The following is a 27,999-nucleotide window of genomic DNA, read 5'->3' on the forward strand; positions in this document are numbered from 1 at the left end:
AAATCTCACAAGATTTCATTAATTAAAAAAAAAGCAATAATTTAAAAAGTATATAAAAACTTTTACCCTGCCCTCCCGCGGTTTTTGTGCACAGTTTGAGCTGAGAATTGTTATCGCGAGTCTGTGGCGTGTGTGTGTATTTGTGTTTCTAATTAATATTCAAAAGTATAAACAAATTTGAAATAATATAAGTAAATTTATCAAAATTGGCTGCGTTCGTTTTACAAGTTTTTTGTTATGATTTCAAATACGTGTGTTAAGTACAGACAACGAAAACGAAAAGCAAGAAAACAAATAAACAATTTGTGAATTACAAATTACAAATTGGCGCGCAATTGGCAATTGCATTGCATGCGCTGCACCTTTTGTTGCGTTTTACATAAATTGCATTTGAATTTGAATTTCAATTTGAATTAGAATAAAAACAATAAACTAAAGCAATAAATTTGTTGAGACAATAAATACGAGTCGTTAGCCGACTGACTGGGTGGCTGGCTGACTGCCTGACTGGCTGGCTGGCTGGCTGGCATGCTGTGCTTAAGCCGATTGCTGTGCACAACGTGGCGTATGTGTAATCTGTAATTGTACACATCCTGCGGAAACTCAACTTTTGTAACTTTTGTGACTGCGTATGTGTGTGTGTGTGCGTGGCACGTGGCAACATCAATTGAAGAATACACAAATAATTACGAGCTATTAATTAATTGCCGAAAAAGAAAACAAATGAATAAATAAAATAGCAGCAGAAGGAAAATTGAAATGAAAAGCGTGCGTCGTGCGAGTGTTGATGTTATTAGGTCTTAAGAAACAAACAAATTGAAATTGAAATTGAATATACAAGTCAAGTAGACAGTGGACAGCCGAAACAAAGTAAATTGAAAATGCGATTCATATCGACAACAAAAATAATAACAACAGAAAGACCAACAACTACTAGACGACGACTTTACCACCTCCATCTCCATCTCCAGCTCCAACACCACGAGCACCTCATCTTTCTCCCGTTGCTGCTCCTCGAGCCGGCAACATGTCAAGCATAATTAATTTTCGATTCTGCCTGTGCTACCGCCAATTTCAATCCGTCTCCAGCTTCGCCTTCGCCTCCGTCTTCGTCTGCGTCTCCGTCTTCACCATCGCCGTTGCCGTCGCCGCCTCGTCTACGTTCCTGCAATTGTGCTGAAAGAGTCGCGATCCGCCAGCTGAAAGTCGATTCTACGGGTAAACTTTGCCTCTTTACTTTTCTTTTGTAATTAATCTTTTTTTCTGCTCTTGTTTTTGTTTTTGTTTTTGTTATTGTTTTTTGTTTTTATTATTGTGCTTTTGTGGTTCTTGTTGTTGTTATTATTGTCTGACAATGAGTACGTGGAGAGCGAGATTTTGTTTTATTATAATGAGAACATATAAACGTTTTGCTATCTGCCTACCGCGTACACTTTGCCTGCACCCTGCTCCTCCCCTCCCCTCTCCATACCGCCTCTTTAGTTGTTTCAGCATGTTGCGAAAATTGTTTAATTGTTTGAATACTATTATCACATTTTATGAGAGTCACAGTGACAAGCCGACAGCGAGAGCGACAGCGAGAGACACAGTTCTCTGAGTTTGGAGGCTTCTCTAGCCCCCTCCCATTCTTTCACCCTCTATCTCTCTCTCTCTCCCTGTGTCGTTTGAAGAATTTATGAATGTACGTCGTGTATTCAGTTGTGAAATGAATGAGTTGGAATCAAAGCAGCTCAAATTATTCAAACATATGTTTGCCTTTAACTTACTGTCGACAATTAAGAAATCTGCATAGCATTTTGTACTCACAATTTATAAGGCGGAAATTTATAGTTGAAACAATCCGCTGTTTCTTTTACGGCCATTGTCACTCTTAAAACCATTCAAGCATTAACTGACACAAGAGGTTTAAATGCTTCGAATCAAAATTAAGAGACACCAACGCAAAACTTCTTCAGCTAGTCAGTGATAAAAACTTTGGGCATCATAAGCCATTAATATGTTTACCCAATTAAATACGTAGATATATTTAAGTAAAGTAAATTACAGACGATTTTAATTTCTAACAGAAACAAAGATGATTTTTAGTTTGGGGCTACTCAGAATTCGATTTTAAGGATCAATAAAATAAATTAATATTTTCAAAAAATTTATTTTTAGAAAATAATATTCGTTTATTGAAATGAAGCTTAAGATATATGAACAGCATTGTCAAAAAGATCATTAAAATATTTAAATAGAATAATAAACAAATTAGAATAGAATTGGGAAATATGTAGATATGATAATACTTAACTTACAAATGTCCAAATTAGAAGTATACATTACTCATTACCTTAACAAATGGTGTAATTGAATAGCTTATTTGCTTGTTCAAAGTGCAAGAAAGCAAACAAATTGATTATGAATTTTGATAGTTACTTTATCTTAATTGCAATATGATAGTAGTATGACCGTAGATTGTCCAAAGTTGGTATAGTATTTCACAATTAGACTAAAGACCCTATGAAGTCATTTAAGTAACACAATTACAAGGTATTCTACAGTTCTACAGCTCAATCACAGTTGAATGTATTGTTCCATTGTTGGCTTTGTAGTATGAGTATAAGTATCTTAGGGTATGAATCATTTTGTTTATCTCATTAGTAATGATGTGTCAAATTTAGCATGCCCCATATGTATCTATAATTGTCATAAGTAAATGACTAAATATCACGTTTTAAATGCAATTACTTAGAGTTGACCAAAATCATTCAGCTGAATTGAATGGATGATATTCAATAAAAGATAACTATTTCCTGTCGTTTGTATTATGAATATGTTGTACTAAAACTGCAGGAATTACAATGCATTCATTAAAGTCAACAAAGTACTAGAGAGTTGCAAAAAAAAAACAAAATAAATGAATAAAAAAAAATAACTGAAAACGATGTTGGTAATAACTGCGTACGAGTGTTTCCAGTAATATCGGAACTGGACAGAGTGAGGGATGGGACTGGATATGGGCTGTGACTCTGGCTGCACCTCCAGCTGTGGTTGGGGAATTGGGGGAAGTTATACATGGCTTGCGAGTAAATATGAATGCTGTCATTTGCTGGCATATCTGGCCAGCAGAACAGACAGAACAGACAGCAGACAGTAGACAGTAGACATATAAAGGCCGCATAACTGGCCGGACAGTAGGCAGAGTTGGATGACAGTCAGTCGGGCTTAGACGACAACGACTACGACAACGACAACGACAATTGGACGGTGCTCTTTGGGCCTAGGTGTTGCTTTTTGCTCTTGTTGTTGCTCTGTTGTTCGCTTTATGGTAAAAATGCAACCATACCTGTTTTGCCAACACACCAAACACACACACACTCACACACACACACACTCACACACACACACACACTCACATGAACCAGCAACAACAACTCAACTCGTTTGCTCAGTTGCAGGCTCAACAGTGCAACTGCAACTGCATTTTAGCTTTTTTTTCAGCATTTCATACCCTTGTAGAGGGTATTATCATTTTATATTGAAATGTGAATTTATAAAACAAAAGATTACAATCCTGTTAAGCATTAAATGGTTATGTTCGGTTTGCGAACTGGTTTATATACCCCCTGTTATTGTTATCATTATTCTCGACTTTTTGAACCAATTACATTTTTCATTAAAAATTTAGTTTTTGATAATAATCTAAATTTATTTAAAAATTTAAATGTGACTTATTTTTATCCGAAGTCTTAAATAATTGCGTAATATTAAACAAGCAGAAGCAGTAATTTTTTTTTCCAACTGAACCTTTTATTTAAAATATTGGTTCGGTCTAGGTTCGCACTTACGGGGTAAATAATTTCAAGGGCTCGGTTTATTGTCCGGTTCAGGCTTCTTTAAAAGCCCGTACCGAACCTTGCAGTTTTGTTTTTTACTAACTCAAATAATTAATTTGCATCTTTTGTAATTGATTAATCTCAAGGCTTTGTTTAATATAAAATATATCTACTTTTATTTATGTTAAATAAGTGTTTAAATTCGAGGACAGTTCGTTAATGTAGCTACAAGGGTATTTAATCCTCGACAAACTCCGCCAAGCTAGTTCTTTCTCGTTTTTATTGTTGTTGTCTCTCTTTTTTTTGGTGCACGCACCTGTCCAAGCATAGACATGGCCAGAGACAGGCGGTCTGCAGGTGTTTTGTTTGGTTTGCTTTGCTTTGCAGTCGCTGGTCTCACGAACTGGGACTGGGTCTGGAACTGGGACTGGGACTCGAATTGAGACAGAGACTCGGTCTGGCACTGGAACTGACTGTCTTTCTCGTTGTCTCTGTCTCTGTTTGCGTCTGTGTCGCAGAGTCCTCAGCATAATAATAATCCGGCAATTAAAATATGATCGCATAATAACTCGACACTCGTGTGTCTTCCTATGATTTATGGCGCAGCTTTTGGCTTTTGGCTTATTTATAGACTCTGCTTGCCACTCTCTGGGGTAATTCTGTTGTTGTTCCTGTTTGTTGTTTGTCGTTGATGTTGTTGTTGTTGACTACTTTTTTTTAAGCATACTTTTGCATTCGCTTAAAGGTAAATTGCTGTCGCCAAGCGCCAGACGACGCGTCGTTGCCGTCGCTCTTTGCCGCTCTAAACGCGTTCGCTTCGGCTGGCTTGGCTCGTTTGACTGGCAAAACCCAAAGACAAGAGCCAGAGTCAGAGCCAAAAGAGTTAGCAATGTTCTTCGGCCAAAACAACTGAAAAAAATTAAGAAAGCAAAAAGAAACAGTGCAAAACGAACCATAACATTTGATACGCCCCTCGAATTGCTACACTGAAAAAATACCAACTTCTAAAATCAAGAACATTCATCTTAAATATTTTGTTCTTAAAATAAGATCATTTTAAGACCATATTACTAATACTTAGAGCATTAATCTAAAAAATAAAAGTTCTTAATTCAAGAATAAAAATCTTAAATTGTTAGGAAAGTAAAAATATGTACTATTTTATAGCAGTAGGCGCCGGTTCGAATCCCACTCGTGAGAAATTCAAATAACATATTTATAAAATTACCAAAACAGAAATATAAAATGTATAAAATTAAAAATTTAAGAAACTAAGAAATTTTAAAAATCATTTTCATTTTGTTTTATTTTTTGATTTATATTTTAAGAACTTGGTCTTATTGAAAATTATCTTAATTTAAGAATTTTATGTACTCGACGCATTTTTTAGACCAAAGTTCTTAGTTTTGAGACCAAAGTCTTGATTTTGGAACATTTTTTTATCAGTGTAGTCGGCGACTGTGTTGAACTCCAGCTCCAGTTTGAAACTGCAACTGGCTGTCCGACTGTCTGAATGTCTGACTGTTGCTTCTAATAAATAATTTTAAATGCTGACTACAAAAGCCCAAAATGAGTGGTCTCCTTGTCTGACTGTCACACTGTCTGTCGGTCTGTTTGTCTGTCTGTCTGTCTGTCTGTTTGTCTGGACAGTCAGGCGCAAGTTGAAGTGTAACCCAATAGCCAAGGCGCGCTCTTAATTGACTGCGTGGGATGTGAACGTGGATGTAGATGTAGATGTGGATGTGGATGGTTGCACAGCTGGTAGCTGGTAGTTGTTAGCTGGTGGCAATAATTGCTAGCTTGTAAGTTGGTAAGTTAATGGTTGCCAAGTGCTGCAACAAATGAACTGGGCCAAGTAGCAATTGCCATTTGGGCGTCAAAAAGTGACCTGAGACCCGCATGCTTCTATTGGGGGTAGTTTTTCTGCCAGTCACTTTTGATACAGCCAACATCCAACAGCCTAATGACGTCAGCTTTGTCGCCATATGTCTATGCCTTAACTACACACACACACACACACACACACACACGCACAGACGGACGCACGCACACACAGATATGTACATATGTTACACACACATACGAAAGCCATGCGTCATCGCGCAGGTTGTCGACGTCGGCGTCTGCGTTCGCCGTATTGCAATTTCACCAGGCGCCCATACAGACGGTCTCTGCGTCATGTAAAGCACACACACATTCACATCTGTGCAGTGGTTGTGATAATTTCGCCATGACACGCAAAACTGAAACAATTCGCTTGCCTGCCTTCGTTTTATTGCCATCAAATACAAACTAATTAATATTTACAAAACAATACAAAGTCAATGAAAATTCCGCCGCTCAGATAACACTATAAATAGCCAACAATTTTGGTGGCAGACTGTGCGGCGTGTTGCAGTCGCTCGAGCATATACATAAATACGTGTAGACTGATTCTTGACTGGATGATAGTGTGTGCAATTACGCACAAGTATCTACAAGCTTTAATACAACTTTAAGCTAATGCAGTGAGTCAGAGTTTGCATTGAATTGAGGGTAAAGATACATTTTAATTTGCAATATTTGCGTAGATCGTATTAAGTTGATTATTCTTGTAAATAAACATTTACTTGAATGGGGCAATCGCTTTGTTAAAAATTACTAATACGACGCATGGTACATGCATATTGTCAGCTATTTAGTGGCTGCCATTGCAGTAGCTCGCCAGACAAAATGGCGACAGCGTTGACAAGCTCATTTGTTAAAACAACAACAGCAACAACAACAATGTTAACGACAACAACGGCAATTCAAATGCAATGTAAACAAGAACATTTGTTGACAATATTTATGCATTTGTGAATTTACTAAAGCATTCTTATTGACCGATCCACAACCATGTTAGATGCATTTGGCATTCAATCAAAAGCAAACAATTTTAATTGCTTACTTAGTTGCTGTTACTATTTTTAAATGATTAGGGAAAGCGTAGTCATCTATTTATTTCATTAATTGCATAATTCAATTATATAATTAAAGAAACATATTTGCAAAGCACAGACACTTCAAAGTTCAAAATTAATGTTGCAAATAGAAATCAAGGGGAAATCATTTTCAAAAAAAAACCTATAAAATATGAAAAAAATATAAACAATTTGTTGTCGCCTTTCAGCTAAAATTAGTAAGCAAAAAAATTATGCTTTTGCTAATGATGATGATGATGAGCAGATGATCAGATTATCAGATGCTGACAGACTGGAGCAAAGAAAGAGACTTGGAACTGAAACTGAGTCTGATATTGTGACTGGTACTGAAATTGACTTGATTGTTGACTTGAGATGCTCTTAGTTGTCGATTGTCGATTGGCAACTGTAGCGCTATTTGTATGTAAATGTTTTAATGGGCATTTATGTATTTCTTATGCAAAATGTAAGAAACTTATAAAACTAAAACATCAAAAATGGAAGCAAAATTTGTGATAATCATATGTTAATTTCGTATCAACGCTCAGCAGCAGCAGCCATCAACAAACTAAATTATCTTTGTATATATGTATGTGTGTGTCTATGCCCTACAAATATTGATACATATAAAGATATATATCTAAGCTAATAACGCAAAAAATATGAAACATTTTTATCTCAACGTATTGGCCCATTAAGTGCCAAGGCAATCAGAGATATGTCAATACAATATTTGAGATGCGAAATAAAAAGTATCTTTAATATGAAACGGTAGCCAGTTATTGCAGAATATTTAAATATTTAAATATATTGCTGCAAGTTTATAGAGTAAAAAGATCACAAAATAACAATACTTTTTAATGGCTTATCTAATTGTATCATAATAGAAAAAATAGTTGGCTTCTCTTCGTTGAACTTAAAGCATATATACTTATATAAATAGAGGTTGTAGGCACTTGTAATTCAATTTACACATCAATGATGATAATAATGATGGTCCCAAACAAAAAGTAGACCATTTCTGTGACAGGTTCAACGTCACGTTAAACAAACTGCCCCCGGTTGCAGTTGCAGTTGCAACAACAATTGCCATAACAACTGCAACACGTTTTCACATGGTCCCTCAAAGTGGTCACTGATTGTACGACAGACTGTTGGTTGTTGTTGCTGTCACACATGCGGTCAGTTGTCTGGGTCTGGGGCAACCGCTGGGCTCGCATGTCGAAGTCTAAACATGAAATCGTAGCGCTAAGATATATGACCACATCAACGTGAATTAACAGACACATTAAGCGATACCGATCTGTGAGCGGAGTCGTCCACAACACTAAACACGAGACCACGACAACGAGAGACATCTAAACACAACAACAACAACAACAACTACAAAATGATAAACGAAAGACTCTGACAACGAACCAAACTGAAGCTTATTGTTCACGTAGCCTCAAATTAAAGGGGTGGCACTGCACTGTGAACCCGTTTATCAAAAACGGAAGTGTGCGAGCAACTGAATCATTTCACTGGAATTTCTATTCACCACGCTTAGCATACTTATAAGCAACATTTTATAGCATATCCAATTTCAGTCAAACAAAACAACACAATACATAGAACACGCCCGTTCCTTCGTCTCTCGATCCATTATACAGTATCTTCATCTCTCTCTCTCTCTTTTTTGCATTTATATCTGTATCTGATGTTGTTTGTCTTTTGGAACACAAAAACGAAAATATGCAAACAATTCGCATTTGCGTGTTAATCAATAAATTTGTCTCTGAAAACCATTTTGATTGTTGAATAATATACGCATACGATATGTCGACGTCATTTGTCCCAAAACACACAAGCTACAACAGATAGATAACAATAACAATAATTAAGACTGGGCATTGAGAATTCTCGATTTGACGACACCCTGTATTGAGGACTAAGTGAGGTTTCCTAAATAAGCTAAAGCGATCATATTGTTTTGAAATTTTCCAAAGTGCTATATTGACAATCGATGCAAGGACGATCACTAACATCTTTTTAGGGTAAAATTAATAAAAATAAAATAAAAACATGTTTATTATTATACCAAAGACCATCGTCAACGAAATGCCATATAAATATCTCGGCAGTAAATTCTTTCTAGACAATTTTTCTATTCGATCAGTTGGCATTTTTGTGCATATTTTAAGAGAGCTGCTGCTATTGTGCATTGTCATTAAACAAATGTGCCAGAAGCGGCTCGCAAAATGTATAAACAATAACGAAAAAACATCAGCCAAAGCAACAACAACAATAATTCGGGTTTGTCGCGTCACACGCTGGAATTCCCATATGTCGTCTAATTTGTTGTTGTCTTCTTTTTTTTATAATTTTGTATTTTTTGTATTTATTTTGTGCCTGTGTTTCTAAAATTGTTTACAGCTACAATCGGCCGGTCTGTGCTCATCTTCCAATCAATAAATCCGGTTTTGAAAAACATTTTTATACGTTACTTGATTAACTTTCGCCCAAAAAATAATTGCACAATAAACATACAAAATTGTTTGAAAAACGTATTTTCATTTCATTCGTTTTCATTTTATTTTTGTCATTGTGTTTAAGCGGAATGTTGCCAGGCAGTTGTGACAGTCTGTGACAATCCATGCCTTCAATTTGGGCTGCTTCGAGGCACAGACCCCAATTTTATCTCTTTCTATATCTCTGACTCTGACTTTGTTTAACCATTTGCTGGGCTTCCACACAAATTGAATATTGCAATACCCACCCCCAAAGACCACTCTATAAATATACATATATGAACACAACCATCCACACTGTCTGTGTATCAATTAATTGTTCTGGGCTATTTATAGATTTTGCGGTAAATTTGCTAATAATACTCAAATTTCAGCAACGACACTTCATATGTTGAGTATTTAAAATTAACCACATGAGTATCTTAAATACATGTCCATATCTGCATGTGTGTGTGTCACAATTGTTGTGTGTGGGTTGTTTGCAGAATTCAAAATTAGAATACTGAATATGGATCAGAAGTCGGACCAGATTGTGACAATTGTTAAGCTATGACTAAGTAAAAGTTTATGTATTGCCAATTGACTGTCTTACCAAATCGGGTAACAACAATCGAATCTCTCGCTTACCTTTGATAAATCACTGCACGTCCCTGTATTAGTGTAAAGCTCTGCTTGCTCATTGAATGTGCTTTAAGCTCACTAAGCATTAGTTAGGGCTTCAATATGATCACTGAACTGACGCTTATGCAGGCTTAAGTTTCCTAAGGGATAACAATATCCGGTTAAGAACAAAAACCTTTTCTTTTACGTAATGAAATTTGCATGCCTACTTAGAGATAGATTCATTAAGCTTTATATGTTTATTGCATTATATGATAGTACTTTCAAGTCTTCCACCAAAAAACCTCTTCACTATCTAAAAGTCTAGTGACGAAAGTTCGGTTCGGCGGCTCGAGCCATAGAGCAAGACATCGGTTTGGTTCGAGAATTGGTTTATATACCCCCTGAACCCAAGGTTTGGGCTTGAGCCTTGGTTCGATTTCATTCAAAATAAATATTTTTATTGTTATACATTTTTATCTACATTTTAAACTTATTAATATTTTTTTTTTAAACAAATCAATATTTGATGATATATTAAAATTTCATTGAAGATTTAAATATGACTTATTTTAATCCGAAGTCTCAAATAATGGCGTGATATTAGAAAACCATAAATTTAATGCAATTATTTTTTTCGAACCTTTTATTTTAGAAATCGGTTAGGTTTTGGTTCGGGTTGCAAAGTAAATAATTTCAAGGGTTCCGTTCATGAACCGGTACTATGAGGTTCGGTTCAGAACCGGTTTGCAACCTTGATGTTAACGAATGGCGAACTTTTTTTTATATATTTATAATTATAATATTTATATAATTTAGATAATAAATTGAATATCGTCGTAGAGCAAACTGCCGTTCGCAGTGATATCCCAAGTATTCAATTAAAAAGTGTGTTCTGAGTGGGGAAAATCCTGACTAAAATTGGAGCGTGTTTGCGTGTGGCACAGATTGCAGCTGCAGTTGGAAATATAACATGGGAATGGCAGGATGGGGCAAGGTTTACGCTGATTGCCACACACACACACAGAGAGAGAGACGAGTTCTCAGGCTCAGGGCTGGCTAATAGCTTTGTTAGTTTTATGTTGTATGTTTAATGTCTGTGTGTTTTGTGTCTTTATTATGTCGTTTGTCTCCCCATTCGATTTCAATTTCAACTTTAAGATGCAACCGTGTGGGGCAGGAAAGCGACCCTTTTATCGAGCCCACGGGCATAAATTTCGTTAACTGTTGCTGTCCATTGTTGTTGTTTTTGTTTTTGTTGTTGTTGCTGTTCAACTTGAACGTCAACGTTGTTGTCTTCATTTGTGGTAGTTGTAATCGCCGCTTGTCGCATTAAATTGAACCAATAACAGTGTCTGTCGTCTTTTGGGCCCTGGCTAAGAGATAGAGAGACAGTCTCTGGATCGAGGGGCTTTTCGGCCGTGCCCTGAGCCGCAAACCAACTTTGACAAATGTGCGTTTTAGCCGTCTCATTGTTGTGGCAAACTGACTTCAAAATGCAAATATATTGAAATTAGTTGCCAGGTTGCCAAGCAGAGTCAACTGTCGTTGATCGTTGATCGGCCGCGTTGTTAGCCAGATTCGAATCGTGTCTTGGAGTTTTGTAGTTGTTATTGTTGTGCAATTTGCATGATTTGCAAATGTTATTGTTGTTTGTCTTTTCTTCTTTCTGTGTTGCTGGCGCCATTTGTTTATTATCTGCGCCCTGTCCCTATGTTTGTCGACTGATCGCCGCGTTCAATGTTAAGGCCCGAAAAAATTCCACACTTAATTGAATAAAAGATTGCGAGAGGCAGCTAAAACCAGGCTAAAAGGCAAAGGCAAAGGCACAGTCACAGCACATTCACATTCAAGTAATTAGCAGTAAAATGGACGACATTTTAAGTGGAATTCTGTCCTGTCGGGCTGGTGGAAAGTGTGATAAGCCAGCACGCACCTTGGGCCAGAGTTGGGCTACCTTCGTTCCGCAACAGCTTTGAGCTACCTACCGCACATCATTAGACCTGGTCTAGACAGACGTCTGCGTGCCCAGCTTGAACCCTTTCGCCATTTCGAAGGCGTTGCGTCCCTTGGTGGCCCTCTGGTTAGGCCGTGAGTCGCTTACGAGTCGCTTACCTTAATTGCCCATGTGCTTGACGCCAGCTAGACGCCAGTTTGTTGGCGTTGGCGGCGGCATTAGAAGCACCCCCTCTCCATCCCTGCCAGTGGCATGCCAAACTGTAACTGAAACCCTATAATCAGTGACCAGCCCCTCCGCCCTTTCACCCCCTTCCCGACACATTTAATTGGCACGATTCTCGCGACGCGTCGTCATGCAATTGGCCGCTGGGCGGTCAATTAAATCAAAGCGTTTATAGCAACTTGTCTTAAATTAAAATCGTTGCTAATTCTTACCGAGCTGTCGGATCTATATCTATTTATAAATTCAGCTCAATCCATGACAAGTAATCTCAAACGCACATTAACCCCAGATTCCAGCATTGTTTTCAGTTTTCAGTTCACAGTTTATTATTTTTTTGGGAGACCTCATAGCATACGATAAGCACCAAGTACAAGGTTCTCATGTGAGTTCTGGTTAAGATACTTAACAAAACTATCGCTATTATTGGGATAACCACTTCAATGCCAGCTCGTGTGCTCTCAAGTTCACAAAGTACAAAGACCACAAAAAAAAAAATCAAAAAATTGCGTAGCTCTCAATGTTGAAGCTTTAACTTGACATTTCGAGACTACCAAAAGCATCTGGTTACAATGGTTCTTTTCCACAAAAACTGCGTTCTATTTCAGTTGCTACGCAGTACATAAATATTGAAGTAGAAATCATCTTAAAATATTTGATGCCTAAACTGTATACGACCTGTTCTCAATTTTTCCCAATTTACCTACTATATCTTCAATTGATTTTTGTTTAATTTTTTACAATACAATTTTATTGTATTTCATTTACTATATGTATTACTAATATTAAATCATAAAAAACACTGAGTATCGTAGTGATTGAGTTACAGAGTATACAATAATGTCTGTGACACTTGGCTATCTATTAAGAGTATATATATACATAGTTAAATATGTATGTGAAATATAATTATATTGTCCTTGTCAACTGCATTGCAGTGACAAATTACAAATTACAGCTAATCAGCAATGGGAACAGTAATAGAATTTAAAGTCGAGAGCAACGTTATTTCCAACATTCACAAAGTTCAGTTCTGCGAGGTGCGTTCTCGTTGTCGTTGGGAATCTTATCAATTGCAGAAATTAACATATATAGTACTTACTGCAAATGTCTATATTATGTATATAGTATAGAGAGCGTTATCAGTTTGTGTGACAATTTTTTAATTGGCTGTCTGTTATAACATTGTTAGGTCAAGCACCGCTTTTGGCATGCCAATCTCCCGGTTCGGTGCATAACAATGCACTGGGGTGCGTCATTAAAGATCACCCAGCAGGAAAGCGATAGAGATACACATAGAGAGAGAGAGAAAGAGAGAGAGAGTTATGGTTAGTATAGGACTGATTCATCGATTGGACATTTAAGATCGAGTTCTATTTTAGCATCCGCTTTGAGTTAAAGCGGCAAATCTTGGCGCCACTTTGAAGCTAAATAATCAATAAACTTTGGCAAATTTGATTTGCTTTTTGGCTGTTATTGTTTTTATGATTTGTTGTTGTTGCTTAAGAAAAATAAAATGAATTATGCGCGTTGCGCGTGTGTGTGTGTGTGTGTGTGAGAGCAACAAAACATGAAATTAATTATAAGTCAAACAAGCATTACAAATATTGCCTGGCGCCAGACAAAAATCATTAACATTTTTATGACCCGGCGCACAACAAAGAACACCACACATATCTGTCAGCTGGTGTTACCTGCGCACACACGCACACACACGCACACACACACACACACAGAGACACATACGCTCATACTCATAAATCGCAACTAATAATGTCCAAGTTGTCTAACACCTAAGAGCCGCCATAAAGACAAATCGAAAGAGCTGACGAAACGGCCAATGGCCAACGGAGTTTACCTTTAGGCCAAAGCAGGCGTACGTGCCAAATCGATGGATGCTGACCAGGCCAAGATGATTCGCAGAAAATGCTGAGTGTAAAGAAAGAGAGATAGCGAGAGAGAAAGAGGGAGAGGGATGTGTGTCTGCCCTCATCTTGATAGGCATCATAAAACTGAAAACCTAAAAACAGCAACAAATCAGTTACCAGCAAATGGTTTCTGTTTAGACCTTAGGCGGCAAGTGCAAATCATTTGGCCAGATCAGAATCGTCTGACCGTCGGACTGATGGCCAGCTTGCATTAATTTATCGCGAATAACGTATATTTCATAAATTAAAACAACAAAGTCATCAAGTAGTATGAAACACCTGCACACAACAGCTAAATTTCTAAACAAATTTCATTTCTATTTTCAGTTCAACTTATTTTGGCGCCTTCCCTGTGTATTTTTAAACTGACCGGCTTGATCTTTTTTTAACACTATATTTTCAGCAATATTTCAAGAGCAGCTATTGCAGCAACAACAACCAAAACAAATACAACTACTGAGAATATAACACAAATTTTGGATAGTAATAAAATTGAATGCAAATTTCTGTGAACTTGCGCCAACAAATTGCGAAAATGTGTTGCAAATCTAGCAGCATGTGGAAATGCTCGACGTCTTCAAGTGGCCAGCAACAACAACAACAACACCAGCAACAATTTGTTCCAGTGACGACAACACGTCGAACTCAAAGTCATGGCCATACGCAACCACACGAATACAGAAACAACAACTACATCCACAACAGACGGCAACATTCTCTGGGCACAATTTGCACAATCGCCTTTTTTGTATTGATCGCTATAATCCAGATGCAATCAGTTACAGGACTTAGAGAAGGCCTTTCAGGTGAGTGAAAACAGAGTGGGAGATTATAATAACATTTGAATTGAGACACAAATCCAAACCTTTAAGTAGATTCCTGAGATACTTTTTATGTGGGATATAAAGATTATTTCTTAAACGGATTATAATCATATAATAGTGGGCAACTCCTTCATCAGATTATTCGAATGTGGTATATAAGCATAAATTCTTAAAAGGCATTATGATCATAACATCAGATTATTCGAATGTGTGACTTAAATAATATTCTTAAATGGAATTGTGTGGTCAGGGCACTTTCTGTGATTACAGATCTGTAAATACAGTTAGAACTGAAAAAATGTACACAGCAATGCCAGATCCAGACCGCTGACTACGAAAAAGTATTGTAAAGTTACACAAAGTGTAAAACTTAACAGATGTTAATAACATTTATTCGATATATGGCATATTTAGTATTTTTTAGGGATATGTTATGCTACTTTTGTTTCTTTTTTGGCATCAGCAACTTTTGCGTGAAATGTTTGCAATGAATCTATTGACTCACACCTTAAAAGCGGCTTTTCATTATTCTCTCTGGTAAATTTACATATTAATTCTAATACAAAAATATGTACAATGCAATGTAGTCTAGTTTCAAGACCAATTTCATAGAATAGATTGTCAGACAAGTGAACTGAAGCATTATTCCAAATAGTTTCGACTGTTTCAGCCTGCAACTTGTTAACCTTCACCTTTACATACTGCGTGCGTCTGCTTAACATTACATGTAGTTGTTGCTCCTCCCCTGCCCGTCCCTAATCCCGTTGCCCGTCGCCACTTGACAGTTGAAAGTTGTTGCGATGGGCACACGTGCCGCTTAGACTCTCCCAACACGTTGCTGTTGCTGTCGATGCCGATTTCGATGTCGATTTCGATGTCGATGTCGCTGACTGGCGCTGAGGCTGGCGCTTAATCTGTGATTGTGATTAATCAGGCGACGCCAGCGTCGCCAGCTGTCCGACTGGACGGCTACTGAGTGTATTTGATCGCTGCCAGTTTTTAGTTTTATTTTCAATTTTTTTATTTCTTTTTCCAATTATACCCGTTACTTAAAAAATAAGTAAAGGGGTATATTGTGTCTTTGGAATGTATGTGTCAGGGAGAAGGAGGCATCTCCGACCTCATCAAGTGTATATATTCTTGATCAGCTTCAACAGCCGTCCGTCTGTCCGTCCGTCCGTCCGTATGAACAAAAGGATCTCAGAGACTATAAGAGATAGAGATACCAAACTTTCACCCACTCCAAATGCGTTGGAGCAGGTCAAGTCTGTTTCAAATTTGCGACACGCCCCCTTCCGCCCTCTCAAATCATGAAAAACATTCTGTTCGTCTGTATAAACAAAAGGATCTCAGAGACTAAAAGAGATAGAGTAACCAAATTCGGCACACAGATTTCTATATACCCCACGCAGATGAAGTTTGTTTTAAATTTAAGCCACGCCCCATTTCGTCTCCACAAATCGCGAAAAGGCACCACACCCACAGCTTTAAAGATAATTAAGTTTTTATGGTAATTAACGTTATGTAGTAATATTATCTATTATCCCACTGAACCGCATCAAGATCGGATAAGTACAACGGCAGTGATGGCGATTTAATGTTTTTAAAGTAATACAAGGAATTTCTTTAAGCATTTTAATATATATTGAAATAAGTAACGGGTATCCTATGGTCGGGATCTCGACTATAGCCTACTTGTTTTTTATATTTTTGTTTTTGTTCGCTATTTGTGTTCTTTAAACATATTGAGTGGGTTTTTTAATGGCTTTTGAGTGTGTTAACTCAAATAAAAAATGGCATAAATTAGATATACATATTGCAATTCCGATATCGGGTTACTTGAACAAGGTTCATTAACTGTAGCCCGTCAGATACCAATAAAAAAAAAATCTGGAAGGGCAGCAGCCAAAAGAGAAGGGAATACCCAGTTCTGTGTGTAGAAAGTTCCAAAAAAAAAAGAAAAAGAACCTGAAACTTGTCCAAGAAGTCTTCCACTTCATTAGCGATCCAATAAATTTGTTTATGAATGAAGGTGGTCCAACTGTCAGGCACAGCAGGATACAATCGCATAAGAGGAAGCAAGAAACAACAACAAACAGGGCAGCAGGAGCAACATCAAACAAACAAGCGACCAAAACAATTACCAAAGTACACGCAGCGACCAAAAAGATTACAAACATGGATAACATTTGTATCGAATAGGGCTAAGACCTGTGCAAAGCCGCCTACAGAAGGTAGTTATAGCCCCGAAGCTGCAACAGCAGCAGAAACAGCAATTGCAACTGTATTTGTATCTTTATGTGTGTAGCGCCGGCGTCTTCATTTATCAACGAACACACACACCCAGAAAATCTTTCCGTGTGAGCGTTTTACGTGTGTGTTTATCAGCACATTGCAGGTGGTCCCACAAAGCTAGACCCCCTAAACGTTCATCGGGGATCGGGCAACGGGCATCGGGCATCGGGATGGGCCCTGCAAGTCAGCCTGGGGTCGCTGTGCCGTCGTTTCCGTTTGCCTTGTTGAGTTTCATTTTCATGTCGTTTCGAATCTTTTCTTGATAATACCCTAGGCACAACAAATACCACAAACGGGTATATTAGGGTGCATCGATTTTTTTCACACAACATGTGGTAGCCCAAATCTGTAATCTACTTTTAATTCTAAGATGTTTATACAAAGAAAATATAGATCTAAACTCAAATCTAAAAATATTGATGTGTTTTTAGTCATTGTATGAACGAAAATTATGTTTTAAGGACAATTAATCCTTTGATTCTATGAATTTTTGAAAGTACTGGTTCTAACAAGAGTTTTGATTTCAATCTTGTCAGGATCGGACTAAAGACACTAATGATAAACAATAACATGCTAAAAATTTAAAAAAAAAATACATTTTTGATAAATAAATTTAAGAAGATATTCAGGCAACCATTTCGTAGGGTCTACTCTATAGAGTATACCACAGTCGAGCAAGTTTTATAAGCGCTTTCTTGATTGTTTTGCTGTGCTGTGTTGTGGAACATGTTTAACATGCGGCGCTTGCTACTTCGACTAAGCGCCGGTGCCAGAAGAAAAAGGTAAACCAAACAAAGAATATCCCAAAATGCAGCATAAGAGAAGGCAGAGCAAGAGCAAGAAGGACAGAGAGTGTGAGTGAGAGGTAGTTGCTTCAGAATCTGCTTGCACACACACACACCCACAGACAGAGAAGTAGCTGATAAAGTGGCCTAATCTCTTTGACCTGTATGGTTTGTTTTTCGTTGGTCGGCACTGCGGGTCACGTGCTGGATAGCATCTCAGTCAGTGGGCAATTTCCGGCGACATGCTTGTAAATTAAATATTTGTTATTTGTTTTATTTGAAACGTCAGTTCTGAAAAAAAAAACAGGAAATCGTTTGTTGAGAGATTTCTAAGAATTTATGGCTGACAAGTTGGTTTTCGAATCTAGACCAGAATCTAGAGACGAATCTTTGAAACAAGTTTCACCCAGTCCAACATTAATGTCTTATTCTCTTACAGGTAACATGCAATCCTGCGCCAATGAGGGTGAAGAGATTCAAATTAGAGACATACCGAACTCCAAATGCTTCAAGTGTACGTGCCAGGTGAGTAAACAGGTTGCTGGAATATCAAGGGGGGACTTACAAACTAAGTAGTTTCCGTTACTTGTACTTCATTTATAAGGCTGTGCCGGTTGCACAGCATGCAGCCGGCTCCAAAAAGTTTCACAAGTCGTGCCAACAAAAGTGGACACCCTTTGACCCGAATAAAAGTTAACTCGACCAATGTACAAACTATAAGTATGAAATAAAATAAAACAGCAACATGGGATAAATAAATCGCATGTAACAGTCGCTGTCGTTGCCGTTGTCGCTGTCGCTCGTTGTCTGGCGCTCTGCATGAGCGACGCCAATGTCCAGCCAGGACATGCAGAAAGGATGTGCAGAACGGATATGTTGTGGATGTGGCCATGTGTCGCACATTTCACATTTCACAACGCCTGCCAGCCGCGGCCAGGAAATGCACTCGTAACCCCAAGACCCAAAAATATATTACATTTCATATATTTACATTAGACAGCTACTAAATTTTGCCAGCTCGCGTTGCTATGCCAAAAGAAGCAGACAGTTGGATAGAAAGACAGACAGCAATATATATACACAAAAACAAATATACTTAAATTCTAGCTGAGAGGTATTTTCTAATATGACATTAATTTCTATACATTTGACGTCAAAATATCCTTCATTAAATTAACTAAGTTCTATTTTATCAAAGAGATATTAGACATTGAAAATATGGACCCTCGTTTAATTTGCTTTGCTGAAAAAGGATCCGTAATGGAAACTTTCCGTACTTTTGATAACTCACCTGGATCATGAGATAAGTGGGTGTAATTTGCAGGGGCCAAATTGAAATGATTGCAGCGGATGGGGACGTTGCAGGTTTTTGGTGAAAAATCCCAATTCGACACCTGGTTTAAAGATAATTCGATTTAAAATTTTTGGTGGTCTTCCCAAGATGAGATGAAAAGTCAGGATGTCTGTTTGTTTGATTATTTTTGTATCAAAGCTTAGATATTGTGATGAGGATTTATTCTTAATCGAAAATCTAGAAATATTTGTTCTACGGCTTATTGAGTTCTTAAAACTTTTTTAAAACCCGCTAAAATTGACACACACACAGTTGACAAGCCACAGAAGCAACAGATATAAAAATATTTTATCAAAAAAAGAAAGTTTGGCAAGCGGATTCTCTATAAAAAAATTTGTATTAAATTTTATAAGAAAATTGAACATCAGAAATTTTCGGGTATGGAAGGCTTTCTTTACTAGACTTTTGCCTCGTAAAGAGTCAGTTATATGTACATTTTAAAGTTCAGTAAAATATACATATGTATCTGATATGATCTTAGCAGATAATTAAGCTCTGTTGTTTAGCTGTTAATCTAACAACGGTACAAGATAGTTGGCTTATGTTTTAGGCAAAATGTTTGTTTGTTTTTATTTTTTTTTACTTGTCTGGGTGTTTGCATTTGTTTGGCTTTTTTCACTGGACGGTCTTGGCTCGGCTCGGCTGGATTGCTGTGATACAAGGTCGTCAAACGGGTTTGCAACATGACAATCGTTAACCACAGGGTAGCGATCGTTTGACAAACACTTGGCGCCGTGTTTTTTGTCGCCGTCAACGGCTACCGACGGTGCCAAAGCAGCACAGGCAGCACAGGCGGTACATTCGCCGGAATCGGCAAGGGGACCAAGACGTGTGCTGCTGTGTCGTCATTAAGCGGCGACAGCGCGTGCTCATATTGTCGGCGTTGCCAGACTTCTTCTGACGCAGAAGCTGCTGCTCAGAGAGCCAGCTTGTTGCTAATTTGTGCTAAGCGCTGCTAAACGCCGTCGCTCTAATTTAGGCGCCAAGAAGCTTTTGCGATGAGAAAGACGACGACGACAGTGACGGTTACGGTTACGGCGACGGCGACTGCGCAGCCGGCGTTCGATTGATTGTTGTATAGCCTCCAGTCATAACTTGATGCTGTGGCTCTTATTCTTGTTGTTGTTGTTGTTGTTACCGTCAAGAGGGCGTAACCAAAAAAAATAAAATATAAACAAAAACAATACTGGCGCCACCTTACTTTAAGTTGATGGCGCCAAGCGTTGCGCCTGCTCTAACTGGCTACCTGTCCCGTTCGCACTTGCCCTCTCTCACACACTCTCTCTTTCTTTCATTCTCTCTCACTCTCTGTTTTGCTCACACGCTTTATTGCTGCGACTGCGCGCGCTGAGTTTCATTGAAAGTTCATCGTGGAATTCAATTGAACTCATTTATAAAGCCGGCTCTTAAAGCACAGCTCTTAAAGCTCTCTTAAAGTTTCGCTAAAGCTACGCAATGAACTGTCAAATACTCAACTGTAATTTCGGTTAACCCATAAAGCACACACTTTATGATTGCTCCAATTCATAATACACTCACACACTCACACTCAGATGGAACTCACATTCTTTTTGTGTGTAATATTTGCAAACGCTTTTGGTGATTGTTGATAGTTTATGGCCGACGTTTATTATCTGAAATATCATAATATATCGGATATTATATGAGTGTCCTGTATGTCTGCCAAATTCCCCATTCCTTTCCCACATTCCGCCCTTTCCCAAGGACAATCAAACAAATTGTCTGCATTTCGTCTAATGCTTGAATTTTCCGCGTTTCCGCGGCTGAATTTGTTAACAAATTTGGTTTTTATGCGAAAATTATGCTGAATACGTATGACTCTCCTAATGGCGTATGATTTAAGCGTTTTTGGCTTGTCTACGCATTCTGCCAGTTGATTGAGCCAGCCATTTTTATAGGCCACTTTCAGGATGTTTTATGATAGACATATATGTGCAAATTAAATGAATCCTTGAAAACTTTTAGAAAATATTCAGAGTAAACAATTTGTTGACTCATAATAATTGCTTATGCGAATCTTTATAATTATATGAGTCAGTTTAACAATAATTTGCCAAATGAGATTTTCCCTGAGGAGTTCCTCACTTTTCTCAAGTAGCTACCAGGTCAATTCGACAAGTGAAAAAAATACACGCATGACCATAAAAAAGAAAAAAATAACAAAAGCACAGTTTGTCATTACCATATTCTTTGAGCCGTAGCAAGTTAAAAGCAGCGGCTATTTACTGTCTACAGTCTGCTAACTGAGTGTTTGGCTAGAGTCTTGGCCAAGTTTGGCCAGCAAACGTTTAGTTGCTGAACAGTCAACAAGAGCAAGCGACTAGCGAGCGACTGAGAGATACTCGTAGAGATGGCGATGGAGATGAAGACGGGGACGGGGACGGGTACGGGTACGGGGAGGAGGGGTTTGAGAACGGTGGACGGTGTTAAAACTGATCATGTTTTGTCAAACGCAAGGTCGTTGGAGGCCGTTTGCAAATGTGGTTCTGCCACTGTGGCACACATAGATACACACACACACACACACACATACACACATATGATTGGCATTCGTGATTGCCGCTGGCACACAACAACAAATCTTAGCCTCTACTTAGCAGCTTGTCCGTTGCCGGGTCCGGGACGCTTAGTTGCCTTCGTGGCGCCTTTTCTTTCTTTTTTTTTTATCTATATATATTTTTTTTAATAGCAACCTTTGAAAGCAGCTACTAGACAACATCAACATGAACGACAACAACAACCACGACGAGCTACGAGCAAAGACCGAAGACCAAAGACTTTGGCGATGCTTAACTTTCATGTTGGCTGAAATATTTCTATACCGGTTCCAGATTAGAAAGAAAGAATTTCAAAGCATAAACAGCATCTGGAAATGCGTAGAGAGCATTGATATGTCTCTACAATGCAGAGAATTACAATTCTTTCCCTTTCTCTGTGTCTGTCTCTCGCCCCCTTTGTCGGGTTGAAAAGCATTTGAACTTTGTGTTCCTTTTGCCATATCCATATCCATTTCCATTTGCATTTCCATTTTCAACTGTCAACTTTCAACGTTTGTTGCTTTGCAAACAACAAAGTGCTTTTCAATCTGTCAGTGTTTATTGCATTATGGCACATAGTCGTAGTAACGATGCCGCACTAAAGGTGCTATTAAAATTCCAACTAACAACTGCCATTAAACTAATACGATGATAAAAATCTCATAGCGCCGCAACAACAGCAACAACAACAAAATTAACCGCAAAAATCTCTCGACTCTCGACACATTTTCATAACAATTGCAAATTTTGCACGTTGCGACGGCGGCCCCATCCAAATTGAGATCCAATCTGGTTTGCTTGCACTAAATTATACACACATAGATACACACACACACACATACACCATGAGCCGCGACATTGTTCAGCTGCAATTGCATACAAATTAGTGAAATATTTTGCCTGTTTTTGGTCGACATCTATCTAGATTTATAGATACATTTACAATTAGCCTCAGCACCAGACTCTAGATTCCGTCGGTGTCTCCTACTCTGTTTTCCTCTCAATATCAATATCTATATCTATCTCCGTCTCCGTCTCTGACTCGAAATCTTGACTTAAACCTGGCATTTTTAACCTGTCACAAACGCAAATGAATTCGACAGCTGTGCACAAGGGTTAAAGTTGCCCATAGATTTGAGATACCATATATATTGTAGTTGCTCGTATCTCTCACTGAGTGTTGCATAAGCTGCCAAAGCCTTGCCACAAGCTTTGACTTATGATCGACATCAATTCTAATGCGCCGCTTGCCGCTGTCAACATGTCGTTAACACAAAAAAAAAAAAAAATACAAAAAACAACAACAAAAACAACAACCAACTCTCGAGCAACTTCAAGCAAAATTGTGTAAAATGTGTAAGCACCACAAGGCAATAAGTCGAACAAAAACCAGCACCACACATACAACAGCTGCCAATTGAGTCTCGGCCAACTGGCCAACTAAATCCGCTAACTGCAATTGGATCAAGGGATGCAATCATTTGAGTTTCCTAGAGCTATTGAGATTAAATCAGACATTAAATTGTCAATTTTATTGAATACAATTTTCATATTCTCCATGGTCACTTTTATAGTTTACTTTGTCTCATTAATTTTTCATATTATTCACCTAACATTCTCACTTGTCTTTAGTAACTTGTAGCGCATCTTAACTGTCGAGTATAGCCCATTTGTGAGCAGTTTACCACGCCCTAAAATGTGCACTCAATTCCATATAATTTCGACTCGTTTGCATCCATAAATTATAAAGACTGCTGAAGGTCAGAGTGCAACTTGGCTGAACAAATGCAATTTGTTTGTGGCAACACTCAAACAAAAGCTGATCAGCTGCAGGTGCAGCAAGGTGCACGAGGGCACGGGGCAACAGGAGCAGGGGGACAAGCAGATGTGCGGTGTACACAAATCACAGCTCCGTTGAGCATTTGACAGCAATCTCTCAGATGGTTAAGCGCATTTACGAAAATTGCGCATACGCCACGTGGTGCACAATATACGAGATTGTAACAGGGAATGGAAAACTTTAAGCCATAGGTCTAACTTATGGGGCAATCACAAGCTGACTAACAAACTGATTTTTGTATGTGTTATTTGTTTTTTTTTTTGCAGAATGGATTTGTGAAATGCGACAAGAGCTGTCCATCGGTTGCTGATTGCTATTTAATCGAGTCCAAGTCCAGTGACAACTGCTGTCGCCAGTGCAAAGGTAAGTGCAGTCAATAAATGCAACATTGATGCATATTAAAATGTTTATCTATTCATCTAACAGGCTGCATGCATCGTGGTGTGATGTATGCAAGTGGCGCAGAATGGAGCGATCCGGAGGATCCCTGCAAGACGTTCAAGTGCATCGCCAGTGTTGTCACCGAGTCAACACAGAAATGCTATTCACAGTGCGACGATAATCAGCTGACACCGCCCCGACCCGGAGAATGCTGTCCCACATGTCAGGGTAAGTCACTAGATCAACTCTCCCCACAGTCCCTACTGTCTCAAGTGTCTCAAGTGTCCAAGCTGTCAACTAGTTCAACCAGTCCGTCCAAATGGGCATCACTCACTAAAATTAGCTGGCCAAACAGCAGCCGAAACTAATGCCTTTTAATCGTCAGTTTGTCCGGTCGTCCATTTGTCCGATCGTCAGACAATGGTCTAAACGATCTTCGCCCAGATGGTCAACTTTTGTGTCTATTTTGTGACTTTGCACGATTTGCTTATTTATGGGCTTTAAATTGTCTGTTAAGTCGACAATGTCGCATTGCGTTCAAAACAAAAGAGTCTCGCAACAACAACAAAACAAGACAGCATACTTCATCATCATATGCTCGACACAAAGATACCCTAAACGCACGATAGACACACTAATAAAAAGACCAACTTCTAAAATCAAGAACATTTATCTTAAATATTTTGTTCTTAAAATATGAACATTTTAAGACTATTTTTCTAATACTAAGGATATTAATCTAAAAAAAAAAATTATCAAGACAGAATAAAATTTATAAAAGTCAAATTTTTTTATCAAATTTTGTATTTCAAGCTTTATTTATGTTTCTTAGTTTTGAGACCAAACTCTTGATTATAGAACATTTTTTTATCAGTGCAGTAATTGTTATCTAAACACCAATCTATGATCAATCTATCTCTTAATGTCCTACTGTATGTGATATAAACACTCTTGGAACATATTGTACAGGGTATAATTAGTACGCACCGCACAGTCTGTCTATGCAAATAGATCGGTTGGAAACCCGTTTCGACATGTGGAAATTTTCTTGGCTGTCGCCCAAAAAAAAAAGAAAAAGAAGAGGAATTAATACGATTTATAAACCGTTGCCTGATCGAAATTGTTGTTTTTGTATTTGCAGGTTGCAAGATCAATGGCCAGACTGTTGCCGAAGGCCAAGAGGTTGTCGCCTCGATCGATGATCGCTGTTTGGTCTGCCAATGCAGCGGCAACAAGCTGAGCTGCGCCAAAAAGACTTGCCCCATCTTGCAATGCCCCAAATCGAAACAGAAACAGAATCCCAGCGAGTGCTGCCCCCGCTGCTCTGATTCACGCGAATTTCGAACCGCCACAGGTGAGTTCAAGTCGAGTTGACCCTGAAAATCGTTGCTGACATCTAGAATCCATCTGCAGGCAAGTGTATATTCAACGCCAAGTTGTACTATGACAAGATTGAGTTTATGCCGGATCGTTGCACCAACTGCACCTGCTCGAATGGCACCTCCATTTGCCAGCGTGCCACATGCCCCATTCTGGAGTGTGCCCCAGAGTTTCAGGAGGACGATGGCTGCTGTCCCCGTTGCATTGTCGCCGAGGTGCGCAGCGAGTGTTCCCTTGAGGGCATTACCTATATGAACAACGACACCTGGAACATGGGACCCTGTCGCAGTTGTCGCTGCAACGCTGGCAACATTCGCTGCTCCGAGCTAAGCTGCCCCCCGATCAAGTGTCGGGCCAACGAGGAGATGAAGATTCCACCTGGCGAGTGTTGTCCCAAGTGCCTGGAAACTGCCGGCACCTGCACCGTCTATGGGGATCCGCATTTCAAGACATTCGATGGCAAATTCTTTAGCTTCCAGGTAAGTTTTATTATTATTTTTTGCATTTAAATATATCGATAATTAGCGTAACGCAAACAGACATTTATGGCCACCAAATGAATTACGATTTGAATTTAATCGGCATTTACTAATCGTGCTCGTCGTACTTGCAAACTTAAATAATAAATTAGACTTTTATGCGATAAATACATTTGCATAGTCAAGCAATATTTATGGCCCATTACGTGCAATACGTGCATTTGCTGCCGATCTTGCCAAGCTGCAGGGTAACTTGGACACCCGCAAAGCGCAATAATTCCAACTTTAATGACTAAACAAATGTTTAGTGTCCAATTCAAAACAAGGTGCTTTTTTACAGCCTTAGAATGTCAAAATATTCGTACTATCAATTAAAAGTTTGCTCATGAATTACAAACACTTAATTTAAAATTCACAGTGCTTGTACTTCTTAGGAGACTGAGAACTTTTAAGCTGCTGTACAGTCTTAAAAATTGTATTACTCCTTTATTTATTATTTTTAACAAGCGGCTTCAGTTTCACCTCTAAGTTGTCAAAACATAATTAAAGTTAATTGAAAACGGTAACATAAATTCGAAATACTTTAAAATATACGTCTTTCAGACAGAAACCCTTTTTAACAAATTTAAAGTCTCACAGAAATGTATTAAAAATAAAAAATTTCGAACAAGGTTTTTGTAAAAGAATTCAATCCGAAAGCACTTAAAGTTTCTCGAATTAAACATGTGTATTTTAAATATACACTTCGAGCTTAAAAAGCTTTCCAGCAGCATTAAATGCTATAGTCTATTTTTAATTTGTTTATCTTTAATTATTTATCTAAGAATGAATGTGTCTTTTTAACTTACAGGGCAGCTGCAAATATTTATTGGCTGCTGATTGTCATGGCCACAACTTCTCCATACGCCTGACCAACGATGGACGCGGCACACGACGCTCCTCTTGGCCCAAAACGGTCACCCTAAAGCTACGAGGACTGCGCATTAATCTGGGCCAGAAGCTGCGAGTGAAAATCAATGGAACACGTGTCGCGTTGCCCTACACGAACTACAGCAGCAATGGACATGGACATGGCCACAATGTGAGCATCGAGCGGTTGCTGGAGGGCGGCATCATGTTGCGGACGGAACTGGGATTGACCATTGAGTGGGATGGCAACAATTTCCTGCAGGTTTCGGTGCCAGCGCAGTACAAGCATCATTTGTGCGGATTGTGTGGCAATTATAATGGCAGCGGACGGGATGATCTCACGGGCAGGGATGGCCGGTCACATGATGACAATGAGGTGGGTCACTTTGCCAACTCATGGAAGGTGGGTGGACCCAAGTCTTGCTCACGGACGAGGGAGAATGTTGTGGCACAGCCGACATGCAACAAGCATAAGACGAACTTCTATTGCCAGCCGCTGCACGAGTCGGATGTATTTGGTAACTGTGATAATAGACTTAATCCCATCAACTATATCGCCTCCTGCAGCATGGATGTCTGTGAGTGCCCCACGGGCACTTGCCACTGCGACAGCTTTGCCGCCTATGCTCACGAGTGTCGGCGCCTTGGCGTCGAACTGCCCGACTGGCGAGTGGCCACCCAATGTCCGCTAGGCAGCTGGCGTCGTAATGCCACCCTGGAGACCTATGCGGGCAATAGCAATTACGGGGATCCGACCTATGCCCGATTCGCTAAAGGCGGAGGCAGTGCATCCAAGGCGCGCAGACGCAAGCAGCAGCAGCAGCAGCGACGCCAGCAGAATGCGCTGCAGGAGAACGAATACATCAAGAAGCATGTGCCCAACAAGTTCTTAAGACCGCGTGCTCCGGATCGTACGCCACCTCCAATTCACTGAGCATAAACATATTAATTTAATTCTAAATTATAATTTAGTTACTACAGACACACACACACACACACACACACCACTCTCATGCAGGCTAATGCATTGCATACTTTTTAGCGCCAATGGGAATGAGCTGATCAGTTGACTCTTCAGCGCAAGATTAATCTTAAAAGAAAAGCAGAAACCCTCCTAGAATTGATGAATATTTCAAACAATTTAAATTGTGTTGACTATAGATAATTAAGCTAATAAGCTCAATTACCTACAATTTGCTCTGCCGATTGAAGGATTA

The 27,999-nt window shown here is 38.8% G+C and overlaps 1 protein-coding gene across 1 annotated transcript; it reads left to right on the forward strand.

The window, feature by feature from the left end:
* The first annotated feature begins 275 nt into the window (after positions 1–275).
* On the forward strand, positions 276–27,879 carry LOC117784409 (BMP-binding endothelial regulator protein). The gene is made up of 8 exons (XM_034622139.1): positions 276–1,218; positions 14,381–14,783; positions 18,321–18,406; positions 23,900–23,996; positions 24,060–24,242; positions 25,156–25,368; positions 25,428–25,873; positions 26,724–27,879. Exons 2-8 carry the CDS (start codon positions 14,474–14,476, stop codon positions 27,714–27,716), a joined length of 2,328 nt encoding a protein of 775 aa, XP_034478030.1. The 5' UTR covers positions 276–1,218; positions 14,381–14,473; the 3' UTR covers positions 27,717–27,879.
* Positions 27,880–27,999: the final 120 nt, after the last annotated feature.

Source organism: Drosophila innubila (genome assembly GCF_004354385.1).
Source record: "Drosophila innubila isolate TH190305 chromosome 2R unlocalized genomic scaffold, UK_Dinn_1.0 1_C_2R, whole genome shotgun sequence".
Classification (NCBI taxonomy): domain Eukaryota; kingdom Metazoa; phylum Arthropoda; class Insecta; order Diptera; family Drosophilidae; genus Drosophila; species Drosophila innubila.

Excerpts from the sequence above, each read along its gene's own strand:
- LOC117784409 (XM_034622139.1), top strand. The coding sequence starts at position 14,474 with ATGCAAATTTCTGTGAACTTGCGCCAACAAATTGCGAAAATGTGTTGC. Across the intron at positions 24,243-25,155 it reads ATGCTGTCCCACATGTCAGG|GTTGCAAGATCAATGGCCAG; the intron begins GTAAGTCACTAG and ends TTGTATTTGCAG. Across the intron at positions 25,874-26,723 it reads GCAAATTCTTTAGCTTCCAG|GGCAGCTGCAAATATTTATT; the intron begins GTAAGTTTTATT and ends TTTAACTTACAG.